Genomic DNA, 19,308 nt, shown 5'->3' with positions numbered 1-19,308 from the left:
CACTTACACTCCTTTCCTGACAACTTTCTACAAGGAATACATTGCTAATTCTTGGCATTTTGATAAAATGTTGAACTAAAATTAACATAGTATTCAACGTGTACAGCAATCATTAGACACTGTGCATACTTGGTTCCTGAGGACTTTTAAAATCTTTTTTATTGTCAACAATTATTTACATTTCGTAGTAAAACATTATGAGTAGTGAGAAGCTACCAGGTACAGAGGATAGGACAGAACAAACCTTAGGACAGGTTTTACGACAGCTGAGATGAGATGATATTTGAATTGTTTTAATACACTATTTCTCTACTAGGTCCTTAGAGAGGAGACTGGGCCCAGCCACAGGAAGACAAAACAGACAAAAATCTGCAATATTGATTTCATCTATACTAAGAGAGATAGAAAAGCAGCAGATTAGTGTTTTTCAAGTAAGACTTTAGTGATGTATTGTTTGAAAAAAGAAAATGGATGACGGAAAGAAATACACAAGATGCGGTAACGCTGAGAAGAGGGATATTGACATGAAAAAAAATATTTCATATTTGTTTGTCAAGCTCAACAATATTTTCCTCAGAAAGCATCACCTCAGGCATATACAATTGTACAAATATAGACATTTTAAGATGTTAATGGTCCACAAAATAATATGCCTACCGTGGGCAGCATGTTGACAATCTATTAATAAACTATTCATAACAAATAATCAAAAACGATTAACTCATAATTACATCAAAACACTACATACATTAAACCTTATCTACTGTCCGCCAGCCAAATGAGTTCAAATGATTATCATTTATTTAACGCAGTAACTGTTGTTTACAGTAAGACAGATCCCAGCAGCAGCTCTACAGATGTCCATAGAAAACGTACGTGATGATACCTTATAATCGGTTATAAAACGTTATTCTGCAATGCTATTTTTACTGCTAGATTTGGTCAATACGCAAACTGGTAAGAGGTATAGTATATTTCCCAACACCTACCTGGGATAAGAGACCAGCATATTGGTATTGGTAATACAATGTAAAAAAGAATATCACGAAGTATTATGACATTACCGAATGTAAAACTTTATATAGATTTAATCTTCAAAAGCTACAAATAATGGAAATAACTTTGATGCATGGTACCATATTAGAGGATGATCTCCCATCTAATATTAGAAAATTAGATTAGAAAATTCTCCTGATTTTTATTTTATTTTATATTATGTGTGGTTTAAATTTACAGATACGTACATATTCCCCTTTTTTGGATGACAAAAACAGGATTTATAGCACCATCTTGAGGCGATATGGACAGAGTGGCTGGAATGAAATCTCTATTATACACAGTATATTCACAGTTTAGAAGCTAAATGCTGTATTACATGTTCCTTCTCAATTATTAACTAAATTCATTAGGCTACTATCTAGTTTATTTGATTTGTTTACTTCTTTTGTATTTTTGTTTGATTCAGACCTGCCCACGAAATCCATTCCCCAGAGTGTGCGTGAATACTTCGGTACATTATTCTTTACACTTATCCTAAACCCAAACCTTAATCCAAACAATACCCAAAAACCGAACCATTAAAACACACTGACCGCCTAACAGTTCCATCTGAAATTGATCACTGTACTTACATAATAGTTTGATGACGTTCACGCAGCTGTCCAAATTATGTCTTTTTTTGTATCCACTTCCACATTATTTCATCTTGTTTCTTGACTAGCATACAGTTTTGTGCCGTGGGGTTCATTCAAGCCTAACTCGGTTCATGCCTGATTTCGGAAGATTATTGTCACCTTTGATATGCCAAGTCCCCTGGCTCCATGTAACCGTGAGCGAACTAACAATACCGTTCACAGTAGGATACGGACTATATATTCTAGAAGAGTTGACTTTTATGTATCAAAATAACGTGTTAATTAAAATATTAATTCAATGTTTTATATGAGAATGTTGGTAACGAATCATAGAAGCAATAAAGGCGTACGATTCAGTACTGTATCGTGAATAAAGTCACAGGTAAATGAGCTGACTGTAGTGATGGGCATTCCCGAGTCATAACTAGTGAGCCGCCTTGTGTAATTTATTTTCCCGAAAGAGCCTGCTCATTTGGCTCCCAAACGGCTCTTTGTTTAAAATGCTTATGAATAATGCCAGAAGAAAATGGTCAAATCACCAAATGAAAAGCCAGAAATTAGGTTATAGCGTAAACTACACATTCAAATCGGTTAAATTAGCTTAGCTGTCGTAATTATTATATTTTGTAATACCTGAAGGCACCCTGCAGAAAAATGCGCTTAGAACACATCCGTCCTATAATGAATTGTTTCCTAACTGCATAAATGTATCATCTTCTGTGAAAAAGTATCTAACATACCTGCAAAAGAATCGTTTGAACAAAAATTGCTGGTAAAAAAGAAATCTCCAGTTGACTGACCCGACACCATTTATCTGAGACTGTATTCATGATACAACACAACTTCTAGTGCCATATTGCTTGAATATTTGATTATGAGTCATGTTTAGTAGTTGTATTCTATAGTCATATTGTTATATTATTGTTATCAGATTACCATTGGGCATGTTTAGAAATTGAGCACTTTAGGGACTTCCCAGGTGAACTCACTCCGGCCAAAATGTCCGTAACAAGCTGTGTTCTGGTATATTGGCCTCTTCAGGTTTAGTTCCCTGAGGAGAGAGGTGACAATAACACATATATTTGAGGTGACAATAACACATATATTTGAGGTGACAAAAACACATATATTTGAGGTGACAATGACTCATATATTTGAGGTGACAATGACTCATCTGCAACAGTAGTAATTACACAAACTTTATTTATAGATAAACGCAATTTAACTTTAGACATAGATTAACACAAACTGCTCATGAGTAGATTAGTGACCTTAACAGACCTGATAATTATGTTCATTTTTTTGTGGTGTTATGATCTTTGGACTAGAAGCATCTTAGATGACAACAAGTTGCAGTGAAACGTGAGGCGTTTACCTGACAATGACACCAGGTCTTAGGTCAAAGTTCTTGTTGACAATCTGCAGGAGCTCCTTCTCTGACCTCTGTGATGAGCCGTAGGTGAAAACGGAAATGGACAGGGGATGGGCCACTCCAATGGCATAGGATACCTACACAGTCACACAGACAAAATGGCTGCCGTTAGAAAACCAACAACATACCAATCATGACAGTATAAAGTCAACAGTCATAAACTGATGTAAGGTTCTGTCTGAAACATTTTTGCATTTGGTTTGTATTTTATTGTGGAGGAGAAGCCATGAAGTGGAAAACAAGGAGACCAGGAGAATAATGACAAGATACCTGAACCAACACCCTCCTGCACAGCTCAGCCTTGACCAGAGACTTGGCCACCCAGCGGGCGGCATAGGCAGCCGAGCGGTCCACCTTGGAGAAGTCTTTACCAGAGAAAGCTCCGCCGCCGTGGGCCCCCCAGCCTCCATACGTATCGACGATGATCTTCCTTCCCGTCACTCCGGCATCACCCTGGAAGAAGAGGAATTGCGGATATTATGTTTGTGTTTCTCCTGCTTCGTCCGTAAAGCAGGAGAGATTTGTCCTCGCCGGTGAGCTGAGAGAACTTACGTCCGTACATTTGCCTCGTGATGCTCGGGTTGGGTTTGTGTCACTCACCTGGGGTCCCCCGATTACGAAGCGTCCACTGGGCTGCAGATGGTAGATAGTCCTGTCATCCAGGTATTTAGCTGGGACCACGGCCTTGATCACCTTACAGGAGGCAGGTTTACATTGCATTTGTATGGAGCCTTTAATTAAGCGTCCGAACACTTCACATTCACATCCACTACTAGAGCCACAGACTTAGCATAGCATAATCCGTGTTCTGCCGCAGCCTCCCACCATCCACCGTGGAGGCCCTTGTCACAGCCCCGGAACATTTAAATGAGGACCTGCTTCAGGAATGCTTTTTCCAGGTTTTGGAAAATATCCAGGCTGGCTTCCAAGCAGGTGCCCCATCTACATACCTTCTCCTTGAGGACGTTCTTCTGCTCCTCCAGGCTGATGAAGTCGTCGTGTTGGACAGAGATGACCACGGTGTGGACCCTCTTGGGAATCACTGCTCCGTCTTGCTGTTCGTAGTGCACAGTCACCTGTGGGAAGAGGGGAGAGAGGGAGGAACGGGGGCGTTCATGTTGTCTTTGTCTTTCTCATTCTTACCCCTGAAGCTGAGATGCCTGCCTGTGATATTGGACATCAATAATATTTTCTAAGGGGCCTTGGTGAACTGACCCTCTGTTCAGATGGATGGCTTTCATATGATTTTCTAGCTTCATCGACTGAGCAATGGATCAATCGATTGGTGGTTCCAAATTAAGAAATCAATCACCTCAGAAAGAAACACACGCTGTACATGGAGTTGGCCTTCGACAGCCCTAATGCCTGAACGTAACCCTTGTCACAAGGGCCTATTTTGAGCCATGTGTGTTCCACCCCTGCCTTAAATTAGGAGACACTTCCTTCACCTCCACTTCAGAAGAATCTTAGAAATGTGAAAACTGCAGATGAGGTTACACTGGATGTCGGTCTGTTCCATTTCAGCTCTTTTCTTCTCCCAACTTCAACCCAAGACGTTTAGGGATATCGTTGTCTGGTCCAAACCTGGGTCTCGGATAACTGCTGATTTTTATTCAGTAACATTTTGTTTTTAGAGAACCAATTTCCAACTGTAGATGTTCTATAGATAGTGATCTGTTAACAAGCCTCTGCTCACTCAGGTTAGGGTTCGGTTTAGAATAAGGTTTATGGTAAGGGTTAAAGTTAAGTTTAGGATAAAGGATAAGGTTACACTTAATAGATTGTTAGTTAAAATGTTACTGATAGTCAGCAGATAATCTATAGCGCATCTACAGAAACACTTTTTGGACTCTCAAAATAAAGGGTCAATTTTATTCAAGTCTTTTAGTACTGCTTTTGACCTGGGACACCAGGTTAATGCAGTTACCTATCAGCTAAACAAGAAAACCAGCAGCACTCTGTATCTACAGGCTCAGAGTTGAAAACGACTTCTTTAGGTCAATGCAAGTGGAATTAGTGAAATCAGCCAGAGAAAGAAGCTCCGACAAGGACTCAAGAGTTATTATCGAACTAGATTCTTTGATGTGATTGACAAGACCAATGGCGGCCTGACTAGTTTTACTACAGTGGGTCAGTAGGGGTCATCTCATTCCCACCCAGGGATAAAAACAGACTCATGGACTCATGGGAATAGCTTCCTAGTGGAAACCTCTCAGAGGGGAGTCGTGGATTCAGTTCCAGGTGTGTGTTTCGAGGACCATGTGTGGCCTTGCTCTGATTCTGCCTTATCAGAATCCTACACTCCGTATCTTCTACACACAATCCAAACCGACACTCCGTATCTTCTACACACAATCCAAACCGACACTCCGTATCTTCTCGCACATCACCCTCGGAATGAGAAAAAAAACGTAGAGAGGGAAAGTTAATTGGTAAATTCTCTTGGTCTCACCTGCGTTTTAGAGTCCGGGCGGAGCCATGGGATTGTTCCGTTGCGTCTGAGTTCGGCCATTTTGTAATTAAGTTTGTGAGCCAGGATGATGGTGAGGGGCATGCACTCCTCTGTCTCGTCTGTGGCGTAGCCAAACATCAGGCCCTGGTCTCCCGCTCCCATGTCCTCCTCTTGCCTGTCGACATGGACGCCCTGAGCAATGTCAGGACTCTGTTGCTCCAGCGCCACCAAAACATTGCATGTCTTATAGTCAAAACCTGGACGGAGAGATGGCGGAGGGGATGAGGGAAGGGGAAAGGGAAGAATAGAAACAGAGATGGGGGAGTGAGATGGAAGAGGGAAAAAGTGGAGAGTGAAGAAGGTTGGAGAAGGAAAGGATGGGAAGGGGTGGGAAAGGGACTCGTTGTTTTTAATGTTTTTGACATCACAAAGTCTGCCATCTAGTGTTTGCAAAAAGTTATGATTTGTGTAGGTTTCTAACCTTTCTCTGAGTTGTCGTAGCCAATGTGTTTTATGGTGTCTCTGACAACCTTCTGGTAGTCAACGTTGGCCCGAGACGTGATCTCTCCACACAGCAGTACCATGCCTGTCTTACAGACTGTCTCTACACAGAGAAAACACAACACATGTACTACTTGTTAACGGCATAAAAGTAACATGCCATACTTTATAAAATGATTTTTATATTTATATTGTCAAATAAAATGATATAATAAAACAAACAAAGCTAACCCCTGTGAGTTAATACTTGGTGGAAGCACCTTTGGCAGTAATTACAGCTATTGCCAATTGGTCTGTTGGTCTCTAGTAATTTTGTAATTTCTAGATTTGTCAATATTTGACCATTCCTCTATACAGAACTGTTCAAGTTCATTGGATAACAGTCTTCAAGTTATGCCACAACGTTTGATTGGATTAGGGTCAGTACTTTGACTGGGCTATTCAAGGACAGTTACTGTTTGATTACTTTGCCATTCCACAGGACATTTGGCTATGTGCTTTGTGCTGTTTTCATGCTGAAAAGTGAACTTTTTATGGCAGAAGACAGCAATTTTTCCCCTCTAGGACTTCTCTGTACATGGCTCCATTTTCCCCTCTTGTATCTCTGATGATGATAAACATTGTGTGATTTATTGGTCAAAAAGTTTTTTGTCTGAGCACAAAACATTTGGTCACATGGCTACAGAATTTCCAGAGTGTTGTTTGACATTATTCAAATACAATTTAATTAAATGAACGGTTGCCATTCAGAAGTAATAGTTTGCTTTTTGTCACCCTGTCTTATATGCTTTGTTGTCCAGTTTGTAAGGGTACCCTAAACTAGGCTCTACCCAGGTAAGGTCAGTTACCTTGGTACGGGATTCTTTATAACCGAGTTAATTTAGAATTGCCATTACAAATAATTTGTATCCAATATTGATATTTGAGGTAAGTATTTTTCAAATGTAATTTCATTTCACAAGAAGATAATATTCCAGGGACCCCTTTACTGGTGAATATGAACTTCCTCCTTACATTTTAAATAAAGTCACAGTTTAAAAGCTCGGAAATGTAAAGCACATGAACCAATGTGTCTTTTTTGTTCACGGTGTCAGTGGAAAGTACACGTGTGTCACTGGGTCGGCGTCCTGATTTGGGCTCAATCGGTTTATCCGAGATGTGCCTGGCGTCGCATGTGGGACACGATGCGAGAGAATATCAAAGGGTTTGAGTTCAAACAAAGGACAAAGAATTTATAGTTCTGGAAATAAATCAGTAGAGGTGAAAGACATAATACGTGTGACGTGTACACTTTCTGTTTTGTCTGTGCGCTCAGCTTGAATGCATTCTGTTTGCGTTTCCGCTCCGGTCACGGTCCGCCTTGTTGACCTGCGTGCGTCATTTAAATGTACCCCACCCAACTGCCCCTCACTCACCACAGGCAACCTTGGCGTCTGGGTCATTTAAATGTACCCCACCCAACCCCACCCCATCACTCACCACAGGCAACCTTGGCGTCTGGGTCCTGTTTCAGGTGGGCATCCAGAACAGCATCACTAATCTGGTCGCATATCTTGTCTGGGAGAGAAAAAAGGATAAAAAGAATAAAAGAGTGAGTCTTCACGAAGGCCTGTCATCTGGCCATTGGCTGGACTAAGCACAGTAAAACAACGTGTATTTCAGTGTGATTCAAATTAATAATTTCCTCATGAACAGGATTGTACCCATTGAACTCGTCAAATCTGTAAAAAGTGACACATTCCTTCTGCAGGGATAATCCCAGACTACAAAAGGGTCATATTTTCCAGTTTTCACAACACACCAAAGTCAAAGTCAAATAGCGCTGTATGAGTGTATGCTCCATGAATGATTGAGTGGGTTTGGATCTGGCTAGGTTAGGAGACGTATGGGGTGCACTTCTGTGCACGGTTTTGGGAATGTTCAGGATTTCTTTGCTTCATTCCTGTTCCCAGGAGGATTTCAGATGGACACAGTGTCACAGCACTGCAGAACAATGCCAGTGTTCCCTGCATTCATCTACTGACTGATTATTTGTCTGTCGACCACTGACGTAATGTGCAGTGTGGGCTACATCAGAAACAACACGCAAACATCCCAGATATTCAGGCTTGGCAGGAACTACATTGTGGTACATTTTCACCTCACACTCAAACATTACCCATTGCAACTGGAAAACTAGACTAGAAAACTATACAACAAATGCCTCAAAGCAAATATTATCTCACATATAGTATAACCTAGTACAGAGATTATTGTAGAAAGTAGTACACGGACACCGAAAATGTCTAAGATCTAATTGACTTTAATTCACATTCCGAATGGAGAGGATACCAGGTTGCAAGAAAGATACATCGAAGAGATGCCCATTTAATAGGCATGGTGACAGGAACAGAGGCCAAATTGCCATCCTGAAAATATATTTCATCCTGGAATACGAGGCCCCCCCATAAAGACACTTATGTTTCTAATATAAAAAGAACCCAAATCCTCCACCAGCACTGACCACTTCTGTAACATTCTAAAGGAAAAGTAACAATACGAATAAACAATTCAATACATTTCTACCACAATCTTCACCTGGAACCAAAGCTTCCCACTGTATGTCAAGGCCCAGTGTAAAGGCAGTGATGTTGATGTTAAACTGTTTAAACCTTAGAACAATAGTGGAAATCTTTCTGAGAGGATTAACGGATCAATTCAATCTAACCTGCATTGCAGACTATACACAGTAGCTCTTTATCCATTGGTCAACTTAAGACACAGGCTAATCTTGGTACTGTATAAAAAACCTACCAGACTAGTCTTGGTACTGTACAAAATCCTACAGTTAATACCAGTCCAGTCTTGGTACTGTATAAAACCTACAACTAACAGACCTGTCCTGTCCTCTCTATTTGCAAGACAACATCTTCACAGGTATGCTTTTAATTAACAGAATAAAAAGTGCGTGAACATGGGTGGAATATTGTAATTAAAGCCACTGCGTAGACATTGCTATTGTAGGTATGAAGGAATCCCAGCTTAAGACCGTTATAGGTACCAGTATGTCCTGCTTAGTCCAGCGAGCCTCTCTCCTGGCAGGACAGAACCGTGTCCTTGTGAATCTTTTACTCAGTGGACAAAGCAACTTGAAATGACCTCATTAATAACTTCTATCAACCAGTTAAGCCCACAGGACACATTTAACCCCACAGGACACTTTTAACCCCACAGGACACATTTAACCCCACAGGACACAGTTAACCCCACAGGACACATTTAACCCCACAGGACACATCATACGACGGTTAACCAGTCACCATGGTGTCCCTCTCCTAACACTCCAAACGCAAAAAGCAAGTGTCTCCCTCCCGCAGTTACAACATCCATAGAGTACAGTGCAACCTTCCCTAATACAGGAAGCGAAGCCGGCCCTGATCCAGGCAGATGAGTGGTCTCTCGTCTGGACCACTCCACCTGTCGGCTGGGCTCCCTGCTTGTGCCATTCAACCCCTGCAACTCATCCAGCACGATGGAGTCTGGAGTTTCAGTCGTCCCAAGTTCTCCAGTGTCACCCTGGTGCTCTGTACCGATCCACCGGATTCCGGTTAAAGTTCATATTTGCTTGAGTACGCTGTTGCTTGGCTGTGGTGCAGCAGGAGGAGATGTCTCTCCCCAAACCTGCACCCCAACCTGAGCACCACTCTGCCACCTCTGGTCTCTTTACCCTCCTCCCACTCCTCTTCGAATGAGAGTCAGGTTAGCACTGAAACCTCTTTGACCAGGTGTGCAAAGGGTGGAACTAGGCTTTCCTCAACATTGGGACAGCGGAGTCCATGCCCATCTACCGAAAACCTACCTTTTCAAATATCTTTATTTTTTATTTATTTTATGTATTTGCTATGACTATGATGTATGGTTGTCTCTCCTACTTAGATTGATGCGGTAATCGTTAATTGCTCTGCGTAAAAGTGTCCGTTCAAAGATGAACATTTAAATGTATGTTATTTCCATGCAACAGTGTAAATCTGCTGGGTCTTCCACTGTGGAAGGAAGGACCCCTAACCAGTTTCCACCATGTGTGGGAACTGTCCAGACCTGTTGATTGTTATCAGGTGGAATTGCATGTGCTGAAGGCCAAGCCAACTGGACACTGTTGCAGAGATCTGGTGGGTCTCTTTCAAAGACAAAAAATGAGAAAGACAAAAAGTGAGACTCTTCCTTTGATACTCCTAATTGGGTACAGTCAATGTGAACTCAGATGTACTGGATATGAAATTGAAGATGGCATCTGAAAAGACACATAGAGAAATACAAATTATAGGCCTATGCTTTGCTGTAGTGGTAACATCCCTAGCAACCTTTGTAGGTGTCCATGGCTTGGCCTGATGTGTTCATATCACAGGGTTTAGTTTTGAGTTGAAAATGGAGGGAACATGCACTTCAATATTTACACAAAATGTGTTCACAAGCCAAATAATAATTGTGCCATTTTTCTAAGCATGAATTAATATGAAATAACAATTTCACAGTCAACATCTTTATATCTTGATTCTGAGAGGGCAGGTTTTTGTATGTACTGTATATAGTGAATATCACTGTTCATGTTTCTGGAGATACTTTCATTTACCGGGTCACTTCCACTACCAGCACTGTTTAGTTTACCCAGCTCAAAGAGGGCAGTGTTGGTGTTAACGTTTCTGATTGGATATTACGTAAAACATTGTTGGAAAGGGCAGGGTGTACAGAACATGAAACTGGTAAGATTGGAATGAACTCATCACAATAAGAGCCAAATCAAACAGCAACATTGTGCGTGCAAACATCCAAGCAGTAAACACTAAACCTAACCGAATCACCGATTTCACTGGAACAGAGTGCACAATTCACTGTGGATAACCGATAATGATGTTGTGTATAAAGAAAACGAAGTACAAAGATGATGATGTTGTGTATCAGATCTCCTCAGCCTGTGTTTACCACAGACCTTATTCTCAGCATTCATCCAAACGCTACCCATTGGCTTTGGCTTATAAACCAAAAAGAGGCCATAACTATTGCTATCCATCACTTCACATTGAAAGAGGTTAAAGAGATTGAACAGGATCCTAAGGCTGCACTAGTGTTCTCCCCCAACTATTTCCAGTATACCCCTTAGACCGACACAACTGAGTTCCTCAGTGCAAAAACAGTTATGAGCACCCCTTCCCTCCATCTCATGCTCCCAGCAGCAGAATGTAGAAGAAGACCATGTGATTTACAATTATTACAGGAAGTTGCTCTGGATAAAAGCATCTGCGAAGACTTGCTGCCAGCCTCTCTGCTCCAGCGTCGTCCCCTTGTTCGGTAGTTCATCAATGTCTTTGTCTAATTTGCGTTAATAAAAACCTTCAGGCTCAGCATCCACACTTGCCTTTGTGTCTTTGTCTCTTAGCATGCTACAATGTATACTGTACATAAAATGTGTGTGCTAGATGTTGGTCTAATTAAATTATTTGATTTGGTGGGTATAAGGACATGAGTGCAGTACAGTGTTTTAACGAACATACTTTTATATCTGGGTTGTTATTAGTTATTATCATTCATGTAAATCTAGAATCACCTTTGGAAAAAAATATATTCTGTCCTGAATTATGCATATTATTGTTGACTCTATTTATGTAAACATTAAATGTAAATAACAGAATTGTAGATTCAGAGAACAAGTAATGACATATCAGTTCACAAAACATCACACATCAACATTTATCCACGTTTTATAGTGGGGTGTATAATATGGAGTCCAGAGGCAATGCTTTTACTTGAAAATAAAATGTTCCTCGGGTAGTAACAATGCAGCCAATCCTGTTCCAGCCAATCTTCCAATCACCTAAAGAGGCGAGACTTGGCTTTCTTGTGAACGTGCATACCGCCTGGAGGTGTCTGCGATAAGGAGTGAAAAAAACATTTTCCGGACAGAAGCTACAATGGCAGCTAGAGATGACAACAAAATGCCAATTCCTCCAATGCCTACAACAGCATATACACATTGAAAACTGCGACGCGAAGAAAGATTTAGGAGAGTAGCTCTATTCGTAAAAAAAGAAAAAAGGGTGAAAACAAAAAGAAACATTGGTTCAGCACCATTTCCATGGTGGAAAGAACTAATGGCATTGAAAGGGATGCGCTATTTCGTTCAGACAGGTAAATAGATTTCTTCACATTATTATACGAATTGTGTTGCGCCGTATTTGAATAGCAACCTATAGGTGGCTCCCAATGCTGCTAAGCTAACGTTAGCCTCCCACTGAGCAAAATGATTTGAGTGGCGTATTTTAAACATCTATTGAATGTTTTTTCAACAAGGAAGATGTCTTTCCAATGTCTTTTCAACGTCCTTTGTTCAGTTGGCAGTTACCCAATGAAAAATAAGAAGTTGGACATGAAATTATAGCGCTTTCTTTCTGGACAGGCAAATATTACAGGCAAATTATTATATTATATTACATAGCTTGATATCGTGTTACTCTAGCCAACTCTAGCTCCTAGTGGAGGCAGCTTGGCTATCGTTGGGGAAAGGATAAACTGATTTTTCACAATGTTATATATGTAACTTAAATCTCTATCGAGCTGGCATGTAACAAATATGTATAGTGTGTATAGAAATTGCATCAGATCATCTGCATGCGCGTTCAGGTGATTAGGAAAGAGAAACCCAGCTATCAATCAAACCCAATCAGAGGGGGATGTGGAGTAGGGAAGAATTGGGGGGCGCTGTTTCTCACATTTAGATTTTTTTCAGAACGTTACCTAGTCCAGCTTTAAACACCTGCTGCACAAATTAAATTCCTATCATACAAAATGTCAAAACATTAGAGAACTCAATCTTTTGGGCTACTGGCTGAACTGTTCTATGATCACTTTAACAGATACTAAAGCTACTCTTAAAACATATACTTTACTGAAGTTAGTTTACTCAGTAATTCACTACTGCATATCCAAATGTCTAAAACATGATATCAGAAATCAGATGATTCATTCAGCCTATAAAATTAAACTTTCTACTTGCGCTGTAATTTATTAAATACAAAATGTAATGTGTAGTTTCAGTTGGCTAATTTGCCATACTGCTCCATGGCATACAAAAACATTGATTAAACAGTAAGACCAACATTTCTATTTAATCTACCACCAAAATGTAAATATGTAGTTTAATTACTAGTTGAGCTATTTGTGGTGAACTACTCCTGAACATTGCTAATGACCCACTCCTGTGATCACTGTTGGGTGATGCAATGTAATTAAGCGCTAGCACTACTGTCACTCACACACCGATCAGCTGTGTAACTCTACATCAGACCTCTACTCTATATCCCCCTCTGAGAGAAAGAGAGGGGGGGGGGGGGGTAAAGGTAAGGGCATGCCACATGTCAATGGGGGCAGTCTATCAATGGAATACCATCCTAAAACCCTCATAGTAAATGTGTACCTGTGTCTGCCAGGAGCACAGATAGATTAACTGCCGTAACTTCCCCCAGGGTCTGACAGTGTCTGGTTAGATGCGCTGCCTTTATGACATACGTTGTGTTCACGTGCTAGTAGGGAACTAAAATGTAGGTGAGTTGATAATTACCCGGCTGCATCGTTTACTAGGACCGGTTAGCAAGACAGTTTCCGTTGTAGCAACAGAGAATGCCACGTTTCTACATAAGAAATTAAAAGTATGTTTGATCAAGGATAAATTGTTTTGTTTGTACATTTCGGTTAGTTATGTTTTTTTAAATATAATTTTTTTATTAATCAAAATCCCTCTTCAAAGTCTAGATTATAGCTTTCTGTTCCTCCATGATCATTACTCTGGACCCACCTGGTGGTCTAGGTTAAAATCAGTCTCTGATTAGAGAGGAGGTATGAAAAGAAAGCACCGGAGCTGACTTTGAGGTCCAGACTGGAATTTGACAATTGTTATTATACTTATGAACAATCATTGTGTTCGACAGTAGCCATGCACGTACTAAGTCTTCCCACTCATATGCCGGTTACACAGTTCCTGAGCCTGGTACAAAGCCTGTGCAGTCACAGTAGTTGAGAAGTGGGTGTAATGCTCCAGAGCAGGTAAAATGCAGCCAGGTGAACTCACCTGGGTGTCCCTCTCCTACGGACTCCGAGGTGAACATGAAGGACCCGTCATCCAAAAGGGTGTCACTCATTTTGACCAAGGCAGGGTGCTAAGAACCACGCAAAAACAGAGATAGAAAGTTCTGTCCTTTTCCTTTAACAGCAGCCAGATAGGTTTGTTGAGCTCTTTATATTTCTACTTGTTCCCTGTAGGGGTTGAGAGAGCAGGTAGAGGAAAAGAGAAAAGAGAGAGGGTTGCAACCCCGCAGCCAATTTATTGTCTATCCAACAGAACTCCTGGACTATTTACACATGGTTCTATATATGGCTAAGAGAAAATACACACACGCGTGCTTACACGTGTGCGCGCACACACACACATACACACACACACACACACAGACGTCATGTGAACCCCTGGGACAGACCATTCTGTGGGGAGCTGTTGACAGGAGGGGATTTAACCTTTTTGGAACTCTCATTTAACCCCTCGTCCTCCCGGAACAATTGAATGGTGGACTAAATCTACCACCATTGTCTTCCACAGGGGCGCTGCTGGAGTACAGACACCTTTGCGGGATGTAGAAAGCTAACGTTTCTCGGGGAAATCCTTCTTCCCCCTATCCTCTGGGTGGGTTAGCTCTACCCCATGGCTGAGCTAGGCCGGGTAAAGGTATGGAGAGAGAGGGAAACAGTGGAGCATTAACATATGATGCAATATTCTGTGTTTACCAGGGTTGGGGTCCATTCCATTTAATTTCCAGTTAATTCCAAAAGTGAGCCATGCTCCTGTTTTCAATCAAAAAGCATTCCACATTGAAAATAATTGAAGATAATTGAAATTTGAACTTTAGTATATTTCCAGAATTGGTTGGAATTTAAATTAAATTAAACAAAACCTGGAGTTTACTAACCTCAGCTACTTGGGATTGGCATATTCCTGGATATATAAAGACAAGTGTTATGTTGTGTCACAGATGCTGGAGTGATAAATATGATTGGAAGACATCTGGTAGGTATTGAACATAACCAGTAAATGTATTGAAAGCATTCCAGACTACAAATGTTTTGGATACATTGTCCAATCAATGTGTACTGTTTCAAAACACTTCCTAGTAGTGTCCAAGGAAACATAGTACACATAGACACACACACACACACAAAGCCCACACACACCTGGAAACAATAAGTCAACCACCCCATAAATACTGTGTCCACGTGGCATCTGGGACCTGACAGGAAAATAAAGACACACGACGACTACTGTGCCAATGGAAAGTGTTCAGACCAGTTCACTTTTTGTTGGGTTATGGAATTCATCTACAACTGATTACATGTATTTTTTTGGCTTTAATCTACACACAATTTCACATAATGACAAGGCGAAAACACATTTATACCAAATGTTAAAATGTTAAACATAAATATCTCATGAACATAAATGTTGAGGCCCTGGGCCATGACTCTCCAAACTGATCTCAGATGCACCCTGTGTCAGTTGATCATCCTCAGATGTTTCTAGAACTGGACTGGAAACCACCTGTGGCAATTTGATTGGACATGATTTAAACAGGCACACATCTGTCTATTTCGGGTCCTATATGTCACAGGGCATGTCTGAAAATAAAAGCTAGCCATTATGTCCAAGGAACTCTCCGTAGACTTCTGAAATAGGCATACGTTTGGAGAAGGTAAAACACAGGAACACAGCGGGCACCTTCATTATGAAATCAGAAACCATAAAGACTGTTCCAAGACCTGGCCGTCCAGCTGAACAAAGTAACCGAGCAAGAAGGGCCTTGGTCATTGAGGTGACAAAGAACCCACTGGCCACAAACACAGCTTCAGAGTTTCTGTGCAGAGATGGGAGAACCTGCCAGAAGGTAAACTGTCTTGGCAACACTCAATCCAGAAGGTCTTTATGGTAGAGTGACTAAATGGAATCCATTCCTGTGTAGAAGGCATATACCATGCCTCTTGGAGTTCGCCTAACGACACATGAAGGATTCTGAGAGCACTAGCAAAAACATTCTCTGGTCTGCTGAGATAATGGCGATAACAAAGTACTGCTCATCACCTGGCTAATGCCACACCTGTGTTGAAGCATGGTGGTGGAAGCATCATGCCATGGGAATGCTTCAATTAGCAGGAACTGGGAGACTTGAGGGAAGGATAAATGTATCAAAATACTGAGATATCCTTGTAGCAAACCTGATCATAAGTGCAAAGGACCTCTGACTGGGACAAAGATTCATTTCAGCACAACAACGATCCAAAGCACACAGCCAAGACAACGAAGAAGTGGCTTCGGAACAAGGTGATCTATAATACTTCAAACAATATGTAGGCATGTTGCTTAGGATTGAAATGTTTCAAACAGCCTCATTCACACTCTTAGAGGAGGTGTTCCTACAAAAAAATGATTTGTAAGTGTACACACTGTCACAGTAACATCTGGATCTGGGTACAGTTAATGTTGACTCATCTCCAAGAAAGAAGAGGAGAATTTTAACAAGACTTCAGCAGCGCTCCGCTTAAGACCCTCTTTCCTGTCAGGATACCAGAAACAGATTGTTTAAAAGGAATATTCACTATATGCTCAATGTCCCTTACAGACTGGCAGTCATCATGTGGTAGTAACACTTTCACATAATGGTTAAATATATGGTAGAATATGTGCGGGTAAGGATTGCTTTCTAACAATATCTAGCGTTATGTAACTAACCACCATTAACTCCTCTTATCACACTGTATGTACTAGAACATAAATCTTGGCACTATAGCTGTTATTACAGAAGCACATCAAAACATTCATCTTCATGTGATAGTGAAGGATAAAAGTTGCAATCATGGTTGCATCAAGAGAATAACCTCTGACTCATTGTCAGAAGCATGTGACCATGTGATTTACAACAGTGGCTCCCAACCTTTTTCAGTTACTGAACCCCCAAAAAGAATTTGCACTGCTTGGAGTACCCCTGAAGTACCCCCTCATGTTCATTTCACTAGTAAGTCTATGGTGTCATGAGTGTTTTCAAGTACCCCCTGTGGAGAGGCCAAGTACCCCCAGGGGTTCTAGTACCCCTGGTTGGGAACCACTGATTTACAAGGACCAGTTAACATGACAAACAAGAGTTTCCTATGTGGCAATAGAACCGCTAAATACATTTATTTTGATCAAAAATAAATAATTCTGATATTGTGTACATTTGGGTAAGTTATGTGTGGTTATATTACACTTGATGTCTCGTCAAAATCCCTCTTGATGAGGTCCAAATTACTGCTGGTTTCCTGTCCCACCTGCTCACCTGGACCCACCTGGTATTCTAGGGTAAGGAATGGTATGGAATAATCATACGTTACAATGTCAGTCTCAAACTAGAAAATGCAAACGTAGTATACCTGTTGTATAGCATTGTTAGTTTGACATAGGTAGCTACTGTAGCTAGTTAGCTCGCAAACTACTGACGACTCCAAATGAATTGCTGTATTGAACATATAGTACATGCTCCTCAAAACTGGATGGTGACATATCCCTTCAAAAATCTTGAAAATAAGTGGGAGTAGCAATTTATTAGTAGCACATAATCAACTATGGCTTGACTTCCATAATCAACTATGGCTTGGACACCATGGAGGGACACCGTGAGGGTGGTGGGACACCGTGGGGGTGGAGGGACACCGTGGGCGTGGAGGGACACCGTGGGGGTGGTGGGACACCGTGGGGGTGGTGGGACACCGTGGGGGTGGAGGGACACCGTGGGGGTGGAGGGACACCGTGGGCGTGGTGGGACACCGTGGGGGTGGAGGGACACCGTGGGCGTGGTGGGACACCGTGGGGGTGGTGGGACACCGTGGGGGTGGAGGGACACCGTGGGGGTGGAGGGACACCGTGGGGGTGGTGGGACACCGTGGGGGTGGAGGGACACCGTGGGCGTGGTGGGACACCGTGGGGGTGGTGGGACACCGTGGGGGTGGAGGGACACCGTGGGCGTGGTGGGACACCGTGGGGGTGGAGGGACACCGTGGGCGTGGAGGGACACCGTGGGCGTGGAGGGACACCGTGGGTGTGGAGGGACACCGTGGCAGGAAACTGAGGAGGGACTTCCATTGCAAAACTCACTCTGTGATGTCTCCATGACAATGCAAGGCATCTCGGAACGCATTTAAACACAACAGCCAACACGGCTATGAGACTATGCAAAGAATCACAGAGGGACGCCCCTTTTGGAACAAAGAAATGACAAGATACGTTTCCGTAGACTCCAACAATGTTAACCATCCGTATCCCTTAAGTCCAAACCAAAGAGCTCCAGATCCTGAACCAGTCCAGTTCAGTGGCACACAGTAACCTCTAACCACTGAACGGACTCCACCACTGTTTAGTCTGGCAACACTCAAGTCTTCAACGCTTTTTTTCCCAAATAAAATTATTGATTTACCGCACTGACTATGAGTGTTTACCTGCCCTATGTTGGTATGTATGTGTGTGTGGGTCAGTGCATGCACAGCAAATCTGAAAGTGTGAAATGATGTGATTATAGAGGGGTTAACAGCAGAGAGATGGAAATGTAAGTATTTGAAGTGTTACTAGACTGTGGAATGAGTGAATCCTACTGGCTTAGGCAGTCACTTTGTGTGTGTGTGTCTGTTTCTCCTTGTGTGTGTACCCATCTCTATCGATACATGCTAATGTGTGTGTAAGTCTGTGTAACAGTAGGTACGTGTGTTTTTGTGTGGGGGTGGGCTGGCTTTGGATTTCGATTCCTATGGGGTGCCAGAGATGACTAAATGTTGTAAATGTATGCCAGTCAAGGCTGTGTATGTATAAAATACCCTAACTTTTTCCCCCAAACATTCACAAGATCAGTTGAGCTTTTCAAAAAATCCAAAGCCAAAGGATGAGCTATTAAATCAGTTTAGATACAGTAATTTCCTCCTTATATTAATTGGATGTTAAGTAATAATAATTGGAGTGAATCAAGTAGGCCTACTTCTATTTAAACAATTTTCAAAGAATGTTCTCATAATTCCCTATAAATGGCATACCCTTTAAAAATATTTGCAAATGCTTCTTTCCTAAATACATTATTACATGCCAGTACTCCATGCTTTTCCCCCAAATTATATTTAAGTATGTCATGCTTATCAAGTGACCTCAGTAATAATAGTTCCCATATCCTGTGTGTGCCACAAAGGGTGATTATTATTTA

The 19,308-nt window shown here is 41.6% G+C and overlaps 1 protein-coding gene across 1 annotated transcript; it reads right to left on the bottom strand.

Annotated features, from left to right (window-relative positions):
* Positions 1–141: 141 nt before the first annotated feature.
* mat1a (methionine adenosyltransferase I, alpha) lies at positions 142–14,396 on the bottom strand. The gene is made up of 9 exons (XM_010870046.4): positions 14,118–14,396; positions 7,499–7,576; positions 6,000–6,122; positions 5,519–5,775; positions 4,017–4,142; positions 3,667–3,759; positions 3,337–3,519; positions 3,010–3,143; positions 142–2,685 (listed from the first exon to the last, which is right to left on the bottom strand). Exons 1-9 carry the CDS (start codon positions 14,185–14,187, stop codon positions 2,583–2,585), a joined length of 1,167 nt encoding a protein of 388 aa, XP_010868348.2. The 5' UTR covers positions 14,188–14,396; the 3' UTR covers positions 142–2,582.
* Between the last annotated feature and the right edge of the window lie 4,912 nt (positions 14,397–19,308).

The sequence above is a fragment of the Esox lucius genome, chromosome 6 (assembly GCF_011004845.1).
Source record: "Esox lucius isolate fEsoLuc1 chromosome 6, fEsoLuc1.pri, whole genome shotgun sequence".
Lineage (NCBI taxonomy): Eukaryota > Metazoa > Chordata > Actinopteri > Esociformes > Esocidae > Esox > Esox lucius.
This window is presented reverse-complemented; position numbering and strand designations above follow the sequence as displayed.